The following is a 19,159-nucleotide window of genomic DNA, read 5'->3' as shown; positions in this document are numbered from 1 at the left end:
GTAAACACACTCAGAGGTCTTTATTCCTGACCCTGAAGACCACGCTCTCAGGGCCTTCAGATTACCGTCATTCTCAAGATCCAACATGTTGCACTGATTTTAGTTACAGAGAGAAATCCACATTCATTAAAAACTGTGGCTTTGAGGCTGGCGGTGCAGGAAGCCAGTCTGTTCCTTGGAGCTTCAAGGCCGGCAACAGTTTGGCCTGGGCTTGGCTATGCTTAGGGCACAGGACGTAAACACAGGCATGGGTGTGGAGTTACACAGGGGAGGCTCTGCACCAGCTCGGGGGCTGAGGGCCAGGTCTTCCTTCTTTACAGAGATACTGGCTCCCTTACCTCCCTGTCAATGGTCCTCATATCAACTCTCACATTCTTGCTGCTGGAGAGAAGACAGGAAGGGAGGGGATATTATCTCTCTCTCTCCAGCTGCTCTTGTTTTTTTTGACTGCCTCTGGTCAAATGTGAGGGGACCAAAGGCAGTCCCCAAAGCAGGCGGTGGTGGAGCAGTTGTGACACACTGCTTCCCGGTGTGGGCAGCTCATCGGTGGAGCTGGGGACTTGGTGGCGATCTGGTCAACAGCCAGATTGCACCCCGTGCCGAGCTTACACCCCTGACTTGGTCACTGAAGTTCAAAGCTGATCCTACTGGCCAAGCCTCTAAGGCTTCAGCCCAGAAGTTACTCAGAGGGGACTTCCCTGGAGGTCCAGTGGTTCAGACTCTGCACTTCCACTTCAGGGGGTGCGGGTTCAATCCCTGGTCAGGGAACTAAGATCCCACATGCCGCGTGGTGTGTCCAAAAAAAAAAATTTACCCAGAGCCTTTTCCACCTGGGTTCTCGGTTCGCCACCAGAGTAAACACAAAAGTTAGCCCTGGTTTCCAGAGAGCCTGTGTCTGCTTTCCTGACTGCCCCTCACTCTTCTCCCCATCTCCCCAAATCATATTTGGGTTTACTCCTTGAGGAAAAGGAAAGTGCATTGTGATCGACAACCAGGCTACTTTTAAGAGCAGTGCAATCGCTGTTCTCTTCGGAGAGTGAGGCAAAATGAAACACTGGGCTTGGCCAGCAGAGCTTGGCTGGGAAGCACCTTTTGTTGTTGTTGTGTTGTTTTGAGTTCTCAGATAACTGCCTGAATGTCTCCATGACTGACTCCTTAGGATGTATCTAGAGAGGGAAGGGTGGGGAAGGGGTGGGGTGGATGGAAACAGATGCTGACCTCCAGGCTGGCTGCTCCGGGAATGGGGCTGGTGGAAGTGTTTCCCTGAGACGTCAGGTGGCTTTCACAGTACGCAGGTCAGCTGAGGTCTTGCCTCTGTCTCCAAAGATGAGGTGGCAAATGCAACAAGACATTTTACAATAATTGTGTGTCTGTTGGTTCTGGATGGGAGGCATGGCGAGTTGCTCTCTGGGCCTCGGAGGGCCAGCTGCCCTTCAGTCTTGGGCTCAGGAACGGTGAATCAGTCTCGGGAGGAGAACCAGTGCGAAGGATTTCCTGATAACCAACATTTCAGGGAAGTTCTTGGCTTGTGCTACATTCAACGGATCAAATCCTATCTTCTTCCCAACAACACAGAGATGGCACCGAGGAAACAAGTAGGACGGGAGGTCCAGGGGACCTGCTGGCACCAATGTGAAGTAGGATAGGGATTCTTCTCCTGGAAACAGCAGTGAGGTATTAATGAACGTCTCAAGAAAAGAGAGCCCACTGGTAAGAGTTGTGTTGAAAATAACCAGGTGGCTCTGAAATTGAGCAGTCAGGCTGTACCACAGGGCTCACCCTCTCACTCATGTATTCCAGGCTTTACGAATGGATTATAAATACTTTGGGCTTCTCTTCTGGTGATGGGGTGCTGGAGAGTTCTATATTGTCCACAAGAACATTCTTGTCTTCGAGTCTAACGATGCTGGGCTCTGGGGCGAGAGCGGGGGTTGGGTTTTTGTGCATGTGGGGCAGGTTGGTCTGGCTGATGTCCAGGTCTTTGAAAGCGTGAAGCATGAACACACCCAGGATGATGGTGACAAAGCCAGAGAGGGTGCCCACAATGTCCACGGCCGACATGCTGTACCACTCCTTGAAGAGGACGATGGAGGAGGTCACCACCATCGAGGTGAAGAACACGTAGTAGATGGGGAACACCAGGGAGGTATTAAAGATGTCCAGCGCCTTGTTGAGGAAATTGACCTGAGTGCTGAGCGAAAGCGCCAGCACGAGGGACAGGATGTAGGGGAGAGGGTGCCGCACAACTGGCAGCCCCTGGAAGAAGTTCTTAATGGCGATGCCCAGACCCTTGACGGCGGACACGGAGAAGGCCCCGATCACAGAGCAGATGATGATGTAGATGAGGATATTCCTTTGTCCATAACGTGGGGCGATGACGAAGATGAGGATGAGGCAGGACACCAGCAGAAGCACAGCAAACACGATGTACCCTTTGTGGGGGATGGAGACAGGTAACCTGACCTGGGAGGATGCCAGTAGCCTCTAGAGCCCCCCACCCATGGCAGTGGGATGTCGCATTAAGAACCTAGGCTTGGGGGCTTCCCTGGTGGCGCAGTGGTTAGCACTCTGTGCTTCCAACGCAGGGGGTGCTGGTTTGATCCTGGTCAGGGAACTAAGATCCCACATGCCACCTGATGTGGCCAAAAAAAAAAATTAAAAAAAAAAAAAAAAAAAGAACGTGGATTCTGGAGTCAAACATGGGTCCCAGTTCCAGCAACACAAGTTTTTAATAACTGGTACAAGTTATTAATTAAATCCCCAAGACCTCAGTTTCCTCTTTGTAAAATAGGATTAATATTAGGACCTTCCTCATAGGAGCTTTTTTTGTAGGATTAAATTAATACACGCAATTGACGGAATGCCACCCCTCCCATTTACATGTTGAGGAGTCCTAATCCCTAATGTGATGGTATTCCGAGGTGACGTCTTTGGGAGGTGATTCAGGAATGAGGGTAGAGCACCCTTTGTGGGGGATGGAGACAGGTAACCTGACCTGGGAGGATGCCAGTAGCCTCTAGAGCCCCCCACCCATGGCAGTGGGATGTCGCATTAAGAACCTAGGCTTGGGGGCTTCCCTGGTGGCGCAGTGGTTAGCACTCTGTGCTTCCAACGCAGGGGGTGCTGGTTTGATCCTGGTCAGGGAACTAAGATCCCACATGCCACCTGATGTGGCCAAAAAAAAAAATTAAAAAAAAAAAAAAAAAAAGAACGTGGATTCTGGAGTCAAACATGGGTCCCAGTTCCAGCAACACAAGTTTTTAATAACTGGTACAAGTTATTAATTAAATCCCCAAGACCTCAGTTTCCTCTTTGTAAAATAGGATTAATATTAGGACCTTCCTCATAGGAGCTTTTTTGTAGGATTAAATTAATACACGCAATTGACGGAATGCCACCCCTCCCATTTACATGTTGAGGAGTCCTAATCCCTAATGTGATGGTATTCCGAGGTGACGTCTTTGGGAGGTGATTCAGGAATGAGGGTAGAGCCCTCAGGAAGGGAATACTGCCCTTATAAAAGGGACTCCAGAGAGCTCCTTTGCCCTCTACACCAGATGAGGACACAGCGAGAAGCTGACCATCTATGAACAAAATCTATCGGGCCTTGATCCAGGACTTGATTGTGACCCCCAGAACTGTGAAACATAAATGTCTGTTGTTTATAAGCCACCCAGTCTATGATATTCTGTTAAAACAACCTGAACTAAGGCAATGCAAACAAAGCATTTAGAACAGTACCTGGCACATAACAAATACATAATAATAGCATCCACACCTATCAGACTGGGAACCTGTAAGCTAGCCTCAGTACCAGCCCATCAACTTTCCTCCCTGAGCTTGCTTCCTCCTCCTCCACATGGCAGCACCTGAGATGGCCAGAACCCAGTCAGACCTCTAACATGGTTCACGCCCAGTGCTTTCCTGCTCACTGGGAGTCTGGAGCCTACCTGTGTCTTTCATCTTGGCAGCCATCTCCATGATGGTGGTGATCTTCTCTTCCTCGGGGGCGTGTATCACCATCACTGTGCTGCCGGCCACACAGATCACACAGCCCAGCTTCCCCAGCAGGTTCAGACTCTCTCCCAGGAAATATGAGGAAAGGATGGCACTGCATGTGAAAGTGGAGAAAGGGATTACAGCAGCCAGCCCAGTCCCAGCGTCCTGGGGAAAAGTGAGGGCTGAGCAAGGGCTCACTACTCTCACACGTGGAAGCTTTTCTAGACCCCTAGGAAATGTGTGAAATAGAAACTCATTTAGGGGAGGGTTACGGTCTGGGCTGGAGGAATCGACAACATACATGTGAATTTCTTTCATTTTAGAGACTGACAATATCCCCAAAGAGAAGAGTTGGAAGAGCCCTTCAAAGCACTCTTGTCTAACTTCCTACCCAATAAGCACATCTTCTCTTAACGTTGCAAACAGAAGGCTTTCAGCCTTGGCTTGTATACCTCTGGTGGCAAGCGCTCCCCCCTTCACAAGGCAAATGAATCCATTGTGGGTTCATTCTGTTATTAACCCAAAATATGGTCGTTTCTACTCATCCCATATCTATTCCTTGAGCCATACAAAACAAATCCATTCCTTCTTCCATTTGTATATGCCAATATAAACCACCACAGTGACACTTGGGCACACTTTACATACTAGATATTGTGCTAAGAACTTCCCATTTATTATCTCACTAACATCTTGCAACTCTGAGAAGTAAAATATACTTATGTCCATTTTATAGATGAGAAAACTGAGTCCCATAGAAGCTTAAATGATGGCAAGCTCATACAACTGGTAAGAGATTAGCCAGGATTTGAACTCAAGTTCTGTCTAATTATAAAGCCTACGGTTTTCCCTCTACACCTCACTGAGAAGAAGTCTCCTGACTTCCTTGAGTCTTTTCTGGACAAAACACCTCCAGTTCCTTGCTGTTCCTTGGTGATGTGACTTTCATTCCCGTCACATCTCCAAATGAGCCGGCAAAGGTGAAGGAAGAAGGGTGGTGAGACAAGACTGGTATAATCGCTAGGGCATATGCTTCCGTTTCTTTAAACAGGTGGCATTAGTTTAGGGCAAAAATCTGTTGGCTGACCTAAGGTAACCCAATGAGCCTCATGAGTCCTGCTTAAAGGTATCAGGACAGAGGGGACTGATGTCTAACCTCCTGTGAATGTCTCCCATCTCTCCTCTAAAACTCCCCAAAACATTTTACCCACAATGCCTGTTCACCAGCCCCCGGTAGCATTAGCAAAGGCAGAGGTCACACAGTGGAGGATCCCCTGCTGCTCCCAACTTCCTGGGATGGGAATAATCTGTAAACTAATCAGATATGCAAGACTGGTGTCACAGCTACATCAGCCAACCGTGCCATGTGAGTCACGGCTCTATCTGGTTTTTGCCTGCATAAATGCTGCAGAATTGTCATCAAGCTGGTAAGACAAAACAGGAAATTACAGGTACTGGGTGTGGTGGCCTAGGGACTTACCGGGGCTCCAAGGTGAGGGTGACGATCAGAGCCAGCTTCACATGGGGCTCAGGACCCCCACAGAGGAACTGTGTGTGTAGCTTGGGAGGAACGGGGCAATGGGGAGCACACACATTTAATAGCAGCTATCTTTAATACCATCAAACATTTTCCAGGCAATGGGGCCTAGTGGTTAAGCACCCAGACTCTGAAATGAGACTGCCTGGGAGGGAATCCTGGCCCAGCCTCCTGGGACCTGGGTGAGCTCGGCCAAGATGCTTAGCCTCTCTTGGCCTCAGGTCTCCCTTCCTTTCTAATTAGTAGGGATGCTGTGAGGATTAAATGAGCGAATACATTTAGAACATTTGGCACAGAGTAAACCCTCAATATATGTCAGCTATGGTTATTCTTCAGTGCCAGTTCTGTACATCATCTCATTTAGTCCTGAAATCAATGCCTTCAGGCAGGTGTTATGAACATTCCCACTTAGCAGATGGGAAATTGAGGCTTAGAGTAGTTAAGTGACCTGCCATGTAACTACAAAGTGGCAGAGAGAAGGTTAGAACCCAGGGAGGGTTAATCTAGGGCTTGTACTTTCAACGTGTGTGCTTCTCCTATTGGGGCACCAAAACACTGACATGAGACATTCAGCCTGGTGGCAGGGGAAGCCCTTCCACCTGGTTTGGGCTTGGCCTGCCCCTTCACTGCCCAGGCAGCAAACAATCCAAGGGTACGGAGCTCTGAACAGCACACTGCCTCTTTCTGGAAGCTGGAACTGACCCAGGTCCTTGATTGCAAGTAGCAATTGACCCCATGTGCAGTTCCGGACATCAACAAACTGAAAATAGGAAGAGACAGCAAGAGAAGTGACAACAACCTTATGAGGATACTCAGCGCTCCCAGTGGTGTGACGACTGTCGCAGGAGCAAACGCATAGGCCCCAAAGTTGGCAACTTCTCCGGCAGCCACTAGGGAATTAAGGGGGAAGAGAGGTCACAGTGGCTCTGATGCGCCATCTCCAGCCCAAATGAATCTGGGTGGAGACGGCTTCATTCAGCATTCAGCCATTCACAGAATCCCAGACCAGCATTCCTTAAAATCCCAATCCCTATGCTCTCTCCCTGCAGAATCTGATCTAAAGGTCAGGCCCAGATGATCCTGACCAATTCCTCCCATGTTAAAGATAGGGAGGTGGCCTAGAGTCCAGGGTCACATGGTGCCTCCTGGTTCTTGAGGTCCCTTGGCTTCTAGCCTAGGCACGGTTAAGTGTATCTCAGGGACTGCCAATGATTGGTCTGTATCTTCAAGGTAAGCTCTAGAAAGTGTTAATTATCAAATAAAGACACAGCTACAGTTATTGATTCTCCAGGTACCAAATGGTCCATGAAGCCGTCTTTCCCAGAGGAGTTATGGATAGTCTAGATTGACAGGCAGGTGGTTAGAAAGTCAGACATTCCCAAAGGGCTACTTCTCCCCATGTGAGTTTCCAGTTCGCAGACTCCCGCAAGTACCTCTTCTGTCTCCCTGCTCATAGGGAATGACCTGGGTCTGGCTAACTTTCCATCCCAAAGAATTAGGGTTTGAAAGCCAGAGAGGGTGGGTGGAAAGGAATGTGTGAATGTGAAAATGTGGGCAAACCTTAGATGGCAGACCAGCCATGTCCTAAGTGAGCCAACAATTGCCTGTGGAATGGGGCAGCTGACTTAGGAGTCCCAGGCTGTGCCCTGCAGGAGTCCAGAAGACTCCAGCGGGCAGTCATAGATCCCTGAATTTCAAGGGAAGTTGAGAAATTACACCTTTATCACTACCAGCTCTGTACGAACCTCTCTGGGGACAGATGCTTTACGGATGAAAGACTGACTTTGGATGGAGAAAGTGACCTGAGATGCAGGTAAAATGTTCTACCTGCAAAGATTCTCCCCCTAGAAATCTGGGCCTTGGATTCATATTTTGCACAATAGAGACAGAAATGCCCCATCCACCCCTCCTTTCATCTCTGCCTCTGTCATCAATAGGGCACTGCCCTTAGTAGAAAAGAACCCACTTACTGGTGAGAAATCCAGCCCACCACATTGCATCCTTCAGGTAGCCGTAGCCTCCGTCCACTGTAGAAAGGAATGGGCATGAAGTTAGAGGTTGGCCATACTTCCTCAGGACCTTTCCTTCTCTACCTTCACTCACCAGTCTCTAAGGGTTCAGTATATATGTCAGCTGTGGCGAGTCCTCCAGGCTTGCTTCTGGGCCCTGCCCTGGGTGAGTTCATCCCTGCCAAAGTTTTAAATTCCATCTAGATACCCTACTTCATATATGCACCCTGATCCTTTCTTCTTAGCCCTGATGTATATCCAGTTGCTTACCTGACAACTCTTGGGTCTCGCACAGGCATCTCAAACTCTGTCCTAAATGGAACTCTTGATTTTTAAATGCTCCCTACCCACCAAATGAAGCTCAGTAAGCGGCACCTCCGTGTACCTAGTTGCTTAAGCCAGAAACCAGGGAATCACACCTGACCCTCCCACTACTCCCACCTTCTGCATCCATTCCATCCTGCTGATTCTGTCTCCAAAATGCATTTCACATGTGTCCACTCCACCGCCACCACCCAACTCCCAAGCACTATCACCTCTGGTCTGGGTTGAGGCAACCGCCTCCTAGGACTCCTCTGGTTCTTCTCTTGTCCCTTTATAATCCATTCCTTTCATAGTAGCCAGGAGTCTTTTAAGAATTATGTCACTCCTCAGCTTCTAGCTGGCCAGTGGCTTCGAAATGCTCTTAGGATAAAGACCAGAATCCCTAACAAGCCTGTTCAGTGTTGACCCTGCTCACGTCTCCAAAGGCATCTCCTGCCACACTTCCTACTACAGTCTAGCCGCTCAGGCTGTCTTTGAGTTCTTCAAAAATGATGAGCTCTTTTTGGCCTTAAGGCCTTTGCATGTGCTTTTCCGTGTTTGGAATAGTCTTCTTAACAATATTTGCCTATATCTACACTTACTCTACAGGTCTCTGCTTGAATGTTGCTTCCACTAAAATGCCCTCCCTGGTCCCCTTATGACACTTGTCATTTATAATTTGAATTGATCTATTTATTTTCTGAAATTTCCCCCACTAAAATGGAAGCTCCATGTAGCCAAGAATTGTGTCTGCTTTGTTCACATGATGGACTCAGAGCCTGGCACATGGTCAATACCCAGTATTAGTGATGAGGATGAGGAGGATGATGATTAGGGTGGGTTTTAGACAGTTTCGTGAAAATCCCAAACTTGTATGTTGCCTTTTGTGAATGCCCATTTTTCTAAGATGGTCTTTAACTCTCATCAGGTTCCGCAGGCAGTCAGAATCTCCCATAAAAGTTAAGTGCTCTGAGAGCATTTTACTCTGAGTTGAAATCTCAGAAGATATTGAAAGAGCAGATTGGAGAAAAAATTGATTCCAGGGAAGCTGCCTTTCTGAATGGTCAATGATACTTGCTCTGCTCTCTCCTGAGTGGAAGCAGCTATTTTTCTGGCACTCTGGGAGGTCTCTGGCCTTTCAAACCCTTGTCCAGAAGAGGAGATAGAGCAGCAGCGACCACTGATCCTGACTTCATGCCCACACCTCACAGCTCTCCATTTTAGAGCACACCCGGCTCTAGTCCTGGGTATCCAACTGTCTGTCAGGCTCTCCCACTTAGATCACAGTAAAACTAACACTAGTGCTTACTCCATGCTAAGCATCTTTCTAAACATACTACATATCTTCACAACAAGATATAGCTGGAACTATTCCTATCCCCATTTTTTCAGATGAGGAAACTGAGGCAGAAAAACTATTTTTCTTGCCCAGGATCATATCACCTGGAATTGAGGAGCTAGAAATGGAACACAAATAGTCTGCTTCCAAAGCTCAGTGTCCCATAGAACATTAAACTGAACACGTCCAAACCTGAACACATCATCTTCCTATAAACCTGCTCCTCCTGCTTTCTTTGTCTCAGAAAATAGCACCATCATCTCCCCAGTTGCTCAAAGCAGAGAGCTCTGAGTCACCTTGACTCATTTTTTCATCCTCCCCTTGGGGCCAGGCAACACCAAACCCAAACCCAGTAAGTCCTACCTTCAAAATCTATCTCTGGACTTCACCACTTGTCTCCATTCCTACTGCAATTTCCTGGCCCAAGTTCTGTTGTTCTTCTCCCCAAATTGGTCTCCCACCCTCCAGTCTTGTCCCCTAATCCACTCTGCACCCAGCAACCAGAGATCTTTTCAAATTGGAAGTCGAACTATGTCACTCCCCTGCCTAAAACCTTTGTCACTTACAATTACGCTCAAACTCTGGAGCCCAGTTTACAAGACCTTTCATGAGCTGGCCCTCACCCCATCTCTTACCCCTCCATGCTCTAGCCATCCTGAGACAGTTTCAGCTTCTAATATCACTCATGCTCTCTCACCCCTGGGCCTTTGCACATGCTGTTCTTTCTACCTGGAATACTACTGCTTTCTATTTCCCCCTCACCTAGGTATCTCCACATCGTGTAGGTCTCAGCTTCTAAATCAACTCTTACAGAAAACCTCCCCTACCCCCCAAGCCTGGCTTTACCTGCCCCTCCAAAATATTGCCATAACATTCTGCATTTTCCCCATGATAGCATTTAACATGCTACAGAACAATTGTTTATCGACTTGCCTGTCTCTCCCACTCAACTCCATGCCCCACAAGGGCACTGTGTCCCCAGGTCTAGCACGGCACCTGGCACACAGCTGGTACACAACGAATGATGATTAAATGAACAAATTTTTTAACATAGGATTCCTTTTCTCAACAATTGTTTCATGGATACACGTCTTATTTTTCAAACAAGCAAATCCCTGTGGAGAGAGACTCAGTAATTCTTCTGTAGCCTATAAAGGAGCTCAGACTGATAGTACGTGAGGATGCACCAGTGTCTGACATTGTTCTGGGCAAAGGTATTATATTCCTATTTTGTAGGGGAATTGTGACTTGCCTATGATGACACAACTGGTAAGAAATAAAACCAGGACTAGACCTGGGGTTTCTGATTCTTGGCTCAGAGACTTTTCCCTGTCTTCAGCCCAATGAACAGATCATGTAGTTCTCAGGAACTACTGGATTATAAAGGAAGGTTTCCTGTTGTTGGTGGATCAGCCTCCCAGCGGGACTGACAGTGAGCCTTTTGTGCCTACCTAGGACAGGTTCTCAAACCGCTACAGTGGACCCCGTGAAGGGAGGTTCACAGGGCTGGCCGAGGGCTCGCCACCCAGCACCCCATCCACCCCCGCCTCCCCAGAAGCCTACCAGCCCGCGTGGCACCGGAGGCCACCAGTCGCTGGAGGCCCTTCTTCTTGAGGATGACGCTGCTGCCGATGAGGAAGCTGGACAGGATGGCCAGCCCCAGGCCGACGTAGAAGCTGTAGTTCTGCCTGAACCTCTCCTGCCAGCTGTTGGAGATGACATTGCTGGGCACCCTGGGGCTGAGGTCACTGACGATCTGGCACAGGACTTGCTGGGAGGAGCAGTAGAGGCTGATCAGGGAACCTGGGGAAGGACCATGGTGAGAGTCACGCTGGGGACATTTGCATGCAGGCTAGGGACTTTATCTTCGTGAGCTCATCAGGTGCTTCCAACCACACGTCAGATGAGTGCTGCCTTTGATTCCCGTTTCATAGATGTGGAAATGGAGGCCATGAGAGGTCAGGAACCTTGCCTAAGAACACAGGCTGTCTGACTCCAGAACTCCAGCACCTCACCACGAAGCCAGACTGATGCCCCCACACACACCACGCAGGGTCCCCACAGCTCTCAGGCCTCGTCGAATCCGACCTCCCGGCCTCCACAGGAATCCCCTCCCAGCCTCTGGGCACATGGGCCTCCAACAGCTCAGGATCACACAGGGATTCTCCCCTCCCCGAGGCCTCTTCACTTACATATCCCTAACTGCAGCCACAGTGCAGAGTCCTGACGGGTAACCGGAGGGAGTGAGGCTGGAGTCCACAGCCCCTCCTAGGCCTGAAGGTGATGAAATACGAGCATCCTTGTTTGTCAGAACCGACCATCCCCAGGCCTTACTTTGAAGACCTCTGGTGCTTGTGGTCAGGGCTGAGGCCTCCTTCAGGCCTCAGAGGGATCAGTGTCCCTGCCACCCCATGCAGGATCAGTCTTTAGCTCTCCTTCCAAGTCCTAGAGTCCATGAGAGTCAATCAGTTCTCATGCCCTTGAGCCAGCACACCCTTGCTGGCTCTTCTGGCACAAATACCAAGGACAACAGGACAAACTTGGGCATGAGGGGCAGACCCTCAGTCAGAAGAACTAAGCTGCCCAAGTTCAAGGAAACAGTACAAAGCACAGGCAATAATCCTCTGGTACTCCCAGGGCCCAGCACCCTGGGGCTTCTCAGGAGCACCCCTATCATGGAAACGGCAAGAGTGGTCATGCCCAGGGTTTTAGCTGAAGAAACTGGGGCCCCGATAAGCTTGGTAACCTGCCTAAGGCTACACTGGTGGTAAGTGGTGAAGCCAGAATTGCTTCCCTAGCCCATATAATGCCGAAGTTCATGCTCTCAGTCACCCCCGCCCCCCCTCCACGGAGCAGGTGGCAAGGGGGATGGGGTGTCATTTAGCCTCTTGAAGGTAATTACCTTAAAACACGAGCTCCCTGCTAACATTTAAAAATCAGGAGATTTCCCATGCAAGTCCAGCTTCAGGGCTGCCTTTGCTTAGTCTGCTGGGCACACGGTCCCATAGGCAACAGTAAGCTGAGGCTCAGCAGTGGTTTCGCCCCTAGACAGGACGTGCTCTTTGCGATTCCCCTGAGTCCACACCCGGCTCCCTTCAGTCATTTTTGTTATGTGCTCGGCCCCTATAAGCATCTGAGTTTGTGACCTTTGGTGGTAGAAGGTCTTCTTCAAACTGTGGGTCACAAAGACCCAGGCTCGTGTGCCAAGGATGTAGGCCCGGGCCAGGCACTTCTCCTTGAACCAAGCTAGATCTCTAGGCCTGCACTAGAAGGGCCCAAAGTCCAAAAGGTCAGGCAGCTTTAGCTTTGGCATATCTAGAGCACAGAGTGGCATTTTGGTGTAACAAAGTAAGGGCACTGTTGACCTTTCTTTCATGGCACAGAAGCATGGAACAGCAGAGTTGGAAGAGCCCTTAGAAGGCATCCTGTCTAACCCTCTTTCTTTTCAGCTGGGGAAACTGAGGCCCTGAGATGGGGAAGGATTTGCTTGAGTCTCATAAAAGCCTGGTGGCAGAGCTGGGTCTGGAACCCACCAGGAGACGCCCATGTGTCTTCTGCAGTGGGAGACCTCTCTTTCCAACACCTGTGTCACAATCCAGAGAAGATGAGACAAGAAACCATCTGGGTCCCTAATCAAACTTGTTCTGACTGCTCACTCCTGTTCCTCAGTTAGGGCAAGAGTCAAATACTGGGAGTTCCCTGAGCTCAGGAAAAGAGCCAGAACCTGGGAGGATGTGGGCCAAGGAGGGTGACTCCCAAGAGGAAGGCCACGCCCATTTCTACCCCCTTCCCCCACCCTCCTGAAGGTTCATCTCCAGCAGGTGGAGCCAAAGGGTGGGCTTGGCTCTTTGGGGGAGGCCTGAGGCATTCAAGGGGCACAGTGCCCTCCATCAAGTCAAGTCCTCCCACAGGGGTAAAAAGAAAAGGAGAGAGGGCTGATGGCCAAAGGAAATCCAGTTCTGAGGAGGGTGCTCATCTTGACAAATGGGTGTTGGGCCAGATGATTCCTGCTTCTCTTCCAGAATATGCTAAGACTGGGTAACATGTTTTTCCCTAGGGGAAGACGAGGCTGAAAATGGACTGCATCATTGTTCACAAAACCAAGGCCGGCCAACACCCAACACGCCCGCTTTGAAAGCTTCACTGGAGAAGAGAAGTTAGAAAAACAGGGATGTCCCACAGGCTGCATACCAAGACCAGGTAGGAAAATGGAGAAATACCAAGAAAGGAGATGCACACAGTACAGGTTTTAGAATCCAAGAGCCCTGGTTCTATATTCCATTTCCCCACTGTATTACCTTGAGCAAGTTAATCAGACTTTTCAGAGCCTCATTTTCCCTGCTTCCAGAATGGTGACAGTAAGGTAATAATATCTACCTGCCTTCTAGAGTTGTGTTAAGGATTAACTGGGATAATGCAGGTAAAGAGCCTAGTCCACTACCCAGGTTCATAATAATAACTTGAGCATAAAGCCCAGAATCTTTCCTTATCCTTTCCTGGGTTATTATAAGGATAATCTTTCCTTATCCTTTCCTTTCCTTATATCTTTCCTTATTCTTTCCCTCCTTTTCCTAAAAGGGGGATGTGGGTTTGGGGGTGGTGAGTCTCTGCGCCCTCTAACTTGTCTTTGGTGAGCCCCAGGGGGACAGACCTGGGCAGGTACTAAAATCTGAAGCAACTATACATAAATGACATCACCCTCCACAGACACACCTCTTGGTAGACCCGCTCCAATCGATAAATCCCGCCTCTTCCCTCCCACGCACGTCCCCCTTTCTCCCATTCCCCCGTCAGCTACCCAGCTCCAAAGAGGGGGGAAAGGCAGCCAGAACCCTGCTCCTTCCCAAGACGGGCCTGAGAACTGGGTGGGGGACTACGCATGCGGACGCCCTCCCCTGTTTCGGTCCCCCTGGCAGGAGAGGACGCAGAGGAAAGGAGCAGCAGGGAGCGAAGGCGAAACGCAGAGCGCACGGGGTCCCCGCTGGCCTCACGCACCGTTCTCGCAGCTGGCGTTGCTGGCCGGCAGCTCCATGGGGCGGACGGTGCCCCGGCTCCCAGGCTCCGGAGCAGGTGGCTGAGATTTGTCCCCCGCGTGGCCGGCGTGCGAGGAGCAGCCGGGGTCAGACCCGGGGGTGGGGAGAATGACGCGCCCCAGAGGGGGAGGGCCCCCGGGGAGGAGCCGCCCGGTCTTGGGCAACTCCGTGGGCCTGGGGCCCTGTGCTCGAGTTGCCCGCGGAGGGGCGCATGCCCTCCGGGGGCGCGGAGGCTGCCCGGCTCCCGGAGAGGGCGTCACCACCTCGCCCCAGGCAGGAGGCGAGGGGGCGGGTCCCGGGGCACCGCCTCTCCTCGAGACGCCGGACTGGCACCCAGGCAGTTGATGGGCTCCAGGGTGGCTGGAGAGGGGGCAATATTCTGGCTGAGGTAGAAGTGGGAACGTGGGGACTAAAAGGGGGGAACTGCTGCCAGTTGGGGCTCTCTCGGGCCATGGGCATCCAGGACACTGGGTTTTTTCCTGCCTGCCTGCCTTCCTAGCTTCCTACCTCCCTCTCTTATTTATTCATTTAACGTAGGTCTGATCTGCACTGGGGCACTAATATGCAACAGACACATAGTAGGTGCTCAATAAAGGGCGATACATATATGTGGAATGAATGGGTGATACAAGCTTGGTAAATTGAATGAAAGAAGGAAATGAAGTAATTGGAGACCAAAACGAATCAAACATATTCCCTGTCCCCCAAGAACCTTATATATTATTAATAGGGGAAACAAAATGGGATCAGCTATCTAGAGACTGGTGTTTTCCAAATCACCATCAAAAAGAAAAATGGTAGTGATGGAAAGTATATTTGTTACTGTGGGTGCTAGTAAAAAAAAGTTCGAGAAACACTGAGCTGGACCTTAAAAACACTTGTGTATTGCTTGCTATAGGCCAGGCACAGCTGTTAGTGCTGAAAAATCCCAGTTCATTTAATCCTCATGACAAACTTACTTGTAGCTTTATGATTTATAGACAGGAATCTGAGGCACAGAGTGATCTAGTAACTTGCCCCGGGGTCCTAGCTAGGAAGCAGATGAGCCAAGATGAAATGCATGCTCCCAGCAGCCACACCAAGCCTGGCATTTTAGGCTGAAATAACTCGTGCTCCCAAGTAGTGAGGACTGCCAAGAAAGTAGTGGTGGGTGCTGATAGGTCACTGGCCTTCTGGAGGAAGTAGCCTTTAAAAGTAGTTATTTACTGAGTCTTCACTCCAGGACAGATACTGTACTAAAGGCTTACAGGCATTATCTCATTTAAGCCTTCTGTGAGGCAGCTGCTGATCTCCATGGTACAGATGAGGGAAAACAGTATTAAAATTTTTTTGATTATGAAGTAATTTTGAATTTACAGAAGAGTTACAAAAATATTTCACAGAGTTCCCATATACCTGTCAGCAGCTTCCCCTAATAACATTTTGCATAGGAATAGAAAAAGTCATATTTTAAATACTGATAAACTACCCCTGCCCCGTCCCCACAAGGTCCCATAGCCAATAACTGAGGGCAGCAGGAGTAAACAGAGCTGCTATGTCCTCACCCTGTCTCCCAAGCCACCACCCTCCACCCTCTGCTGGTGGCCTTCTAGCTGGGCCTCAAAGGGAGGGTCCTCGCAGCATGTGGCTTCCCTTAACTTGCTGGATGACTTTAAAAAGTCACCTTCTCTCCAGAAGGATCGGTTTCCTTATCTGTCAAATAAGACAGCCCTTCCTGCTCCTTTTTCTGTGTGTGTGTGTGTGTGTGTGTGTGTGTGTGTGTGTGTGTGTATCTGTGTCTGTGAACCACCATGGGGTCCAGGGCGGGGTGGGTAGGGCAGAGTTTCGAAAGGAAAGGGAAGCCACAGGTCTTGCCCACATACCAGATCCAAGTTCATGTATCTTTACCCCTAACACCCAGGCCTGTCCCTAACCTTGGAGGGATGTGGCACCAGAGTTCAAATGGAGGTGAATACTTCCAAGACCAGCATGAGTACTTCCAAGACACAAAGGAGCCAGAAACTGGAGACTGGCCCTACTGGGAAATGATACTTCATTAGAGAAAAATGAATGTATCCATGCCACCTGGGAGGGAGGACTTGACAAGGAATTTAGTTTGTCTTTTCTCTTACCTAAGCATTTCTGCTGCTCAGATCCCACTTGTGCTATAAAAGAGTGTCCATCTCTGAGGCTGGCCAAGGTACAACCCTCAAACTCTCACTGCATTCAAACTCCATCGCTTTTGTTCCAAGGACATAGGACGAGAGAGATGGAGTGCTTTGCTTTGGCCTGGGCTTTTTAAGTCACAAGAGAAGATGTTTGGTTACAGTTGCCTTGTGCCAGAGATGGGCCTGGATCTTGGGAGACTTTAATACATTAATTGTGTATGTGTTTGTGATCTGTGGAGCTGCTAAAGTTCAGGGTAGGGGGCAGGGGCCTCCTTGCCCAGGTTAAGGACAATACTGAGTTCACCCTGGGCTTTGAGACAGGGCTTTTCAGAGTTAGGTGGGTTTCATGTTTCAGGGCAGTGGGCTGAGGTGGAGAGAACTGGAATCTATTGGAGGGCATTCTATACCTTCTCTGGGCCTCAGCGTCCCCATTTGTTCTAGGAGGGGGTGGGGCCTCCCCAGGGCTGGCATCGAGCATCCCAAGCATCGCGGGAGTGCAGACATAAAGGGCCCCATTGAACTGCAGGCTCCTCGGCTGCTGTCCTGACAAAGCCCTTTTCTCCCTGAATCACAAAAGCCCTGTCAGGTAGGTAGCAGGGCCTGCAGCATTGTCTCCCCAGAAAAGAACAACAGGGTTCACTGTCCACCCCAGGCTCAGTCTCCCAGGGGAGGGCGGATAGCTTTGGAAGAGTCTAACTAGCCAGAGACAGATGGGTTCTGTCCTCAGCCAGCCAGGGACGGGTGAACCAGCCACATCTCATTTGGTCACTTATTCAGGGATGAGCAGGAAAACAAATTTACCAAAACCCAAATTCCTAAAAATGTGGCTTTCAAGTGCATGTCCCAACGTTTTATGTCATAGAGCTGCACTGTCCAATATGGTAGCCACCAGCTCCATGTGGCTACTGAGAACTTGGAAAGTGGCAAATCTGAACTGGGCTATTTGTGTAAAATAGGCACTTTAACATTTGGGGCCAGATAATCCTCTGCGGGGGGCTTTCCTGTGCCCTGTAGAATGTTTAACATCATCCCTGGTCTCTGCCCTCTAGATGCCAATAGTACACACATACCTCTACCTGCCATCCTCTACCCCTCTTGGTTGTGATAACCAAAAACATCCCAGACAACTGCCCGAATCACCCCAGATCAAGAATCATCAAGATTTCAAAACTTAATAAGAACAAAGCTGTAAAATATCTCATTAAATAATTTTCTAGTATTGATTACATGTTGACATGATTATTTCTTGGATACACTGGGTTAAGTAAAATATATTATTAAAATTAATTTTCTCTGCTTCTTTTTACTTTTTATAAAGTGGCTGCTGAACAATTTACAACTATATATAGACTGTGGCTCACATTCTATTTCTACCGGACAGTGCTCTTACAGAGGAAGAGACTGAGGGCCAGAGAGGGAAGATGACCAGTGGCGGGTCACAGAGCAACAGAGAGGCAGAGTCAGGATTCCAATCAAGTCTGCAGACTGGTACTCCAGACCAATGCTACTTACTACTCTCACACACCTTCACAGCTGAAAAGAAATCCCAAAATCAGTGCACTGGGTGTTTCCAGTGTGGTATGGCGGAAAAGCACTGGGGGAGGAATATAGAGTAGAGACATGAGTAATAGGAATGCTATTTATAGAGGGCTTGCTATATATTATATGCATGCTTGTTTAATCTTTGCAACAACCCTAGGAGGCAAAGGTTTATTATTATCCCCTTTTCCAGTCCAGTGAGGACACAGCCTGTTCCGTGAGAAGCCAAGAATCAAATGCAGACACTCTCTTCAATACCACACAAACTACTTAGAGTCCCAAGTCTAGAAACATCCCATGAGACTTGGGTAGGCCACTTCTCCTGGCATCCTACACTGGATAAAAGGGCTGGAAAAGATGTACCTTATGGTCCTTTCCAGTCCTGGAGAGCTGGTCTTCTGGGCAGGGAGGGGAAGGACAGAGGGCTGTCTCCTCCTTCAAGCCAAGCTGGAATCATGGGCATCTAGACAGTCAGTATGCAGAGGCCGGCCTACTCTTCTCTTCCATGTGGTTCCCCAGGATGGCTGCTGTCCTCAAAAAGAGCTTTACTGTCTTATGCTCATAAAGAGCGTTAAGAAATAATGCTTGGAATGGACATAAGTGCACTCAGACTGGCCCTAAGAAGAGCACCGTGCCCAGAGATGAGGTCCACATGCAACTGGCATCAATCATGATTATTAAAACAGCACACTGAGTCCTTCCTCTGAATGCTAAGAACTTTGCAGGCATTGGCTCACCTGGTCATTACAATCCCTTACTCTGGGTACCATTTTAAGTCCCATTTTATAGATGAAGGAACTGAGGTTCAGAGAAGTGAAGTGACTTTACCAAGGTCACACACAGTGGTAGGGACAGAATTTCAAGCTGGGCTTGGGCATCCCCAGAGTCGTGCTCTTAACCAAGGCACTGGTTTGAGGAGGCCAGGGTCTTCTTCCCAGACCTGTTCCACGTCCTCCTCTGCATGGGGTAGCTGGGAAGACTGGGACCATCCAGAAACTACATGGAGCAGCCATACGATCTTCTCATCAGCCATCCTTCAGAGTTAGAGCTGGAAGGGCTCAAGGAATCCAACCCTCTTAGTTGGCAGATGGGGAAACTGAGGCACAGACAGGGGCGAGTTCATGCCCAACATCACTCTGCTAATTTGTGGCAGAATCAGTACTTCACTCAAAGTCACTGGAATCCCAATCCAGCACTTTTATCTACTACTATGCTTTCTTTTTTTTTTTTTTTTTTTTTTTTTTTTTTTTTTT

At 49.2% G+C, this 19,159-nt stretch overlaps 2 protein-coding genes across 5 annotated transcripts in view; one reads left to right on the top strand and one right to left on the bottom strand.

The window, feature by feature from the left end:
- Positions 1-19,114, top strand: part of ADAM19 (ADAM metallopeptidase domain 19) — a 108,007-nt gene extending 88,893 nt beyond the window's left edge. The window contains exons 24-26 of one of the 4 annotated variants that reach the window (XM_055086871.1): positions 13,245-13,387; positions 16,809-16,953; positions 17,417-17,560. The gene's annotated coding sequence lies outside the window, so the exon portion shown is untranslated. Of the gene's footprint in view, positions 1-13,244; positions 13,388-14,103; positions 14,155-16,808; positions 16,954-17,416; positions 17,561-17,685 lie in introns of those variants that run through there. The other 3 variants (XM_055086872.1, XM_024117217.3, XM_055086870.1) reach the window with 3 other exon arrangements.
- Positions 2-14,346, bottom strand: NIPAL4 (NIPA like domain containing 4). Its single transcript, XM_024117218.3, has 6 exons — positions 14,183-14,346; positions 10,751-10,990; positions 7,507-7,563; positions 6,336-6,426; positions 3,951-4,111; positions 2-2,432 (listed from the first exon to the last, which is right to left on the bottom strand). Exons 1-6 carry the CDS (start codon positions 14,217-14,219, stop codon positions 1,804-1,806), a joined length of 1,215 nt encoding a protein of 404 aa, XP_023972986.3. The 5' UTR covers positions 14,220-14,346; the 3' UTR covers positions 2-1,803.
- Positions 19,115-19,159: the final 45 nt, after the last annotated feature.

The sequence above is a fragment of the Physeter macrocephalus genome, chromosome 8 (genome assembly GCF_002837175.3).
Source record: "Physeter macrocephalus isolate SW-GA chromosome 8, ASM283717v5, whole genome shotgun sequence".
In the NCBI taxonomy this organism is placed as follows: domain Eukaryota; kingdom Metazoa; phylum Chordata; class Mammalia; order Artiodactyla; family Physeteridae; genus Physeter; species Physeter macrocephalus.
The sequence above is the reverse complement of the archived record's forward strand: the minus strand, read 5'-3'. Positions and strand labels throughout refer to the sequence as shown.

What these genes read in the sequence shown, in the direction of transcription:
- NIPAL4 (XM_024117218.3), bottom strand. Translation starts at nt 14,219, where the DNA reads ATGGAGCTGCCGGCCAGCAACGCCAGCTGCGAGAACG. An exon ending in CAACGCCAGCTGCGAGAACG is followed by an intron (nt 10,991 to 14,182) that starts GTGCGTGAGGCC and finishes GTCCTTCCCCAG; the next exon opens with GTTCCCTGATCAGCCTCTAC. An exon ending in GTGGGCTGGATTTCTCACCA is followed by an intron (nt 6,427 to 7,506) that starts GTAAGTGGGTTC and finishes TTAATTCCCTAG; the next exon opens with TGGCTGCCGGAGAAGTTGCC.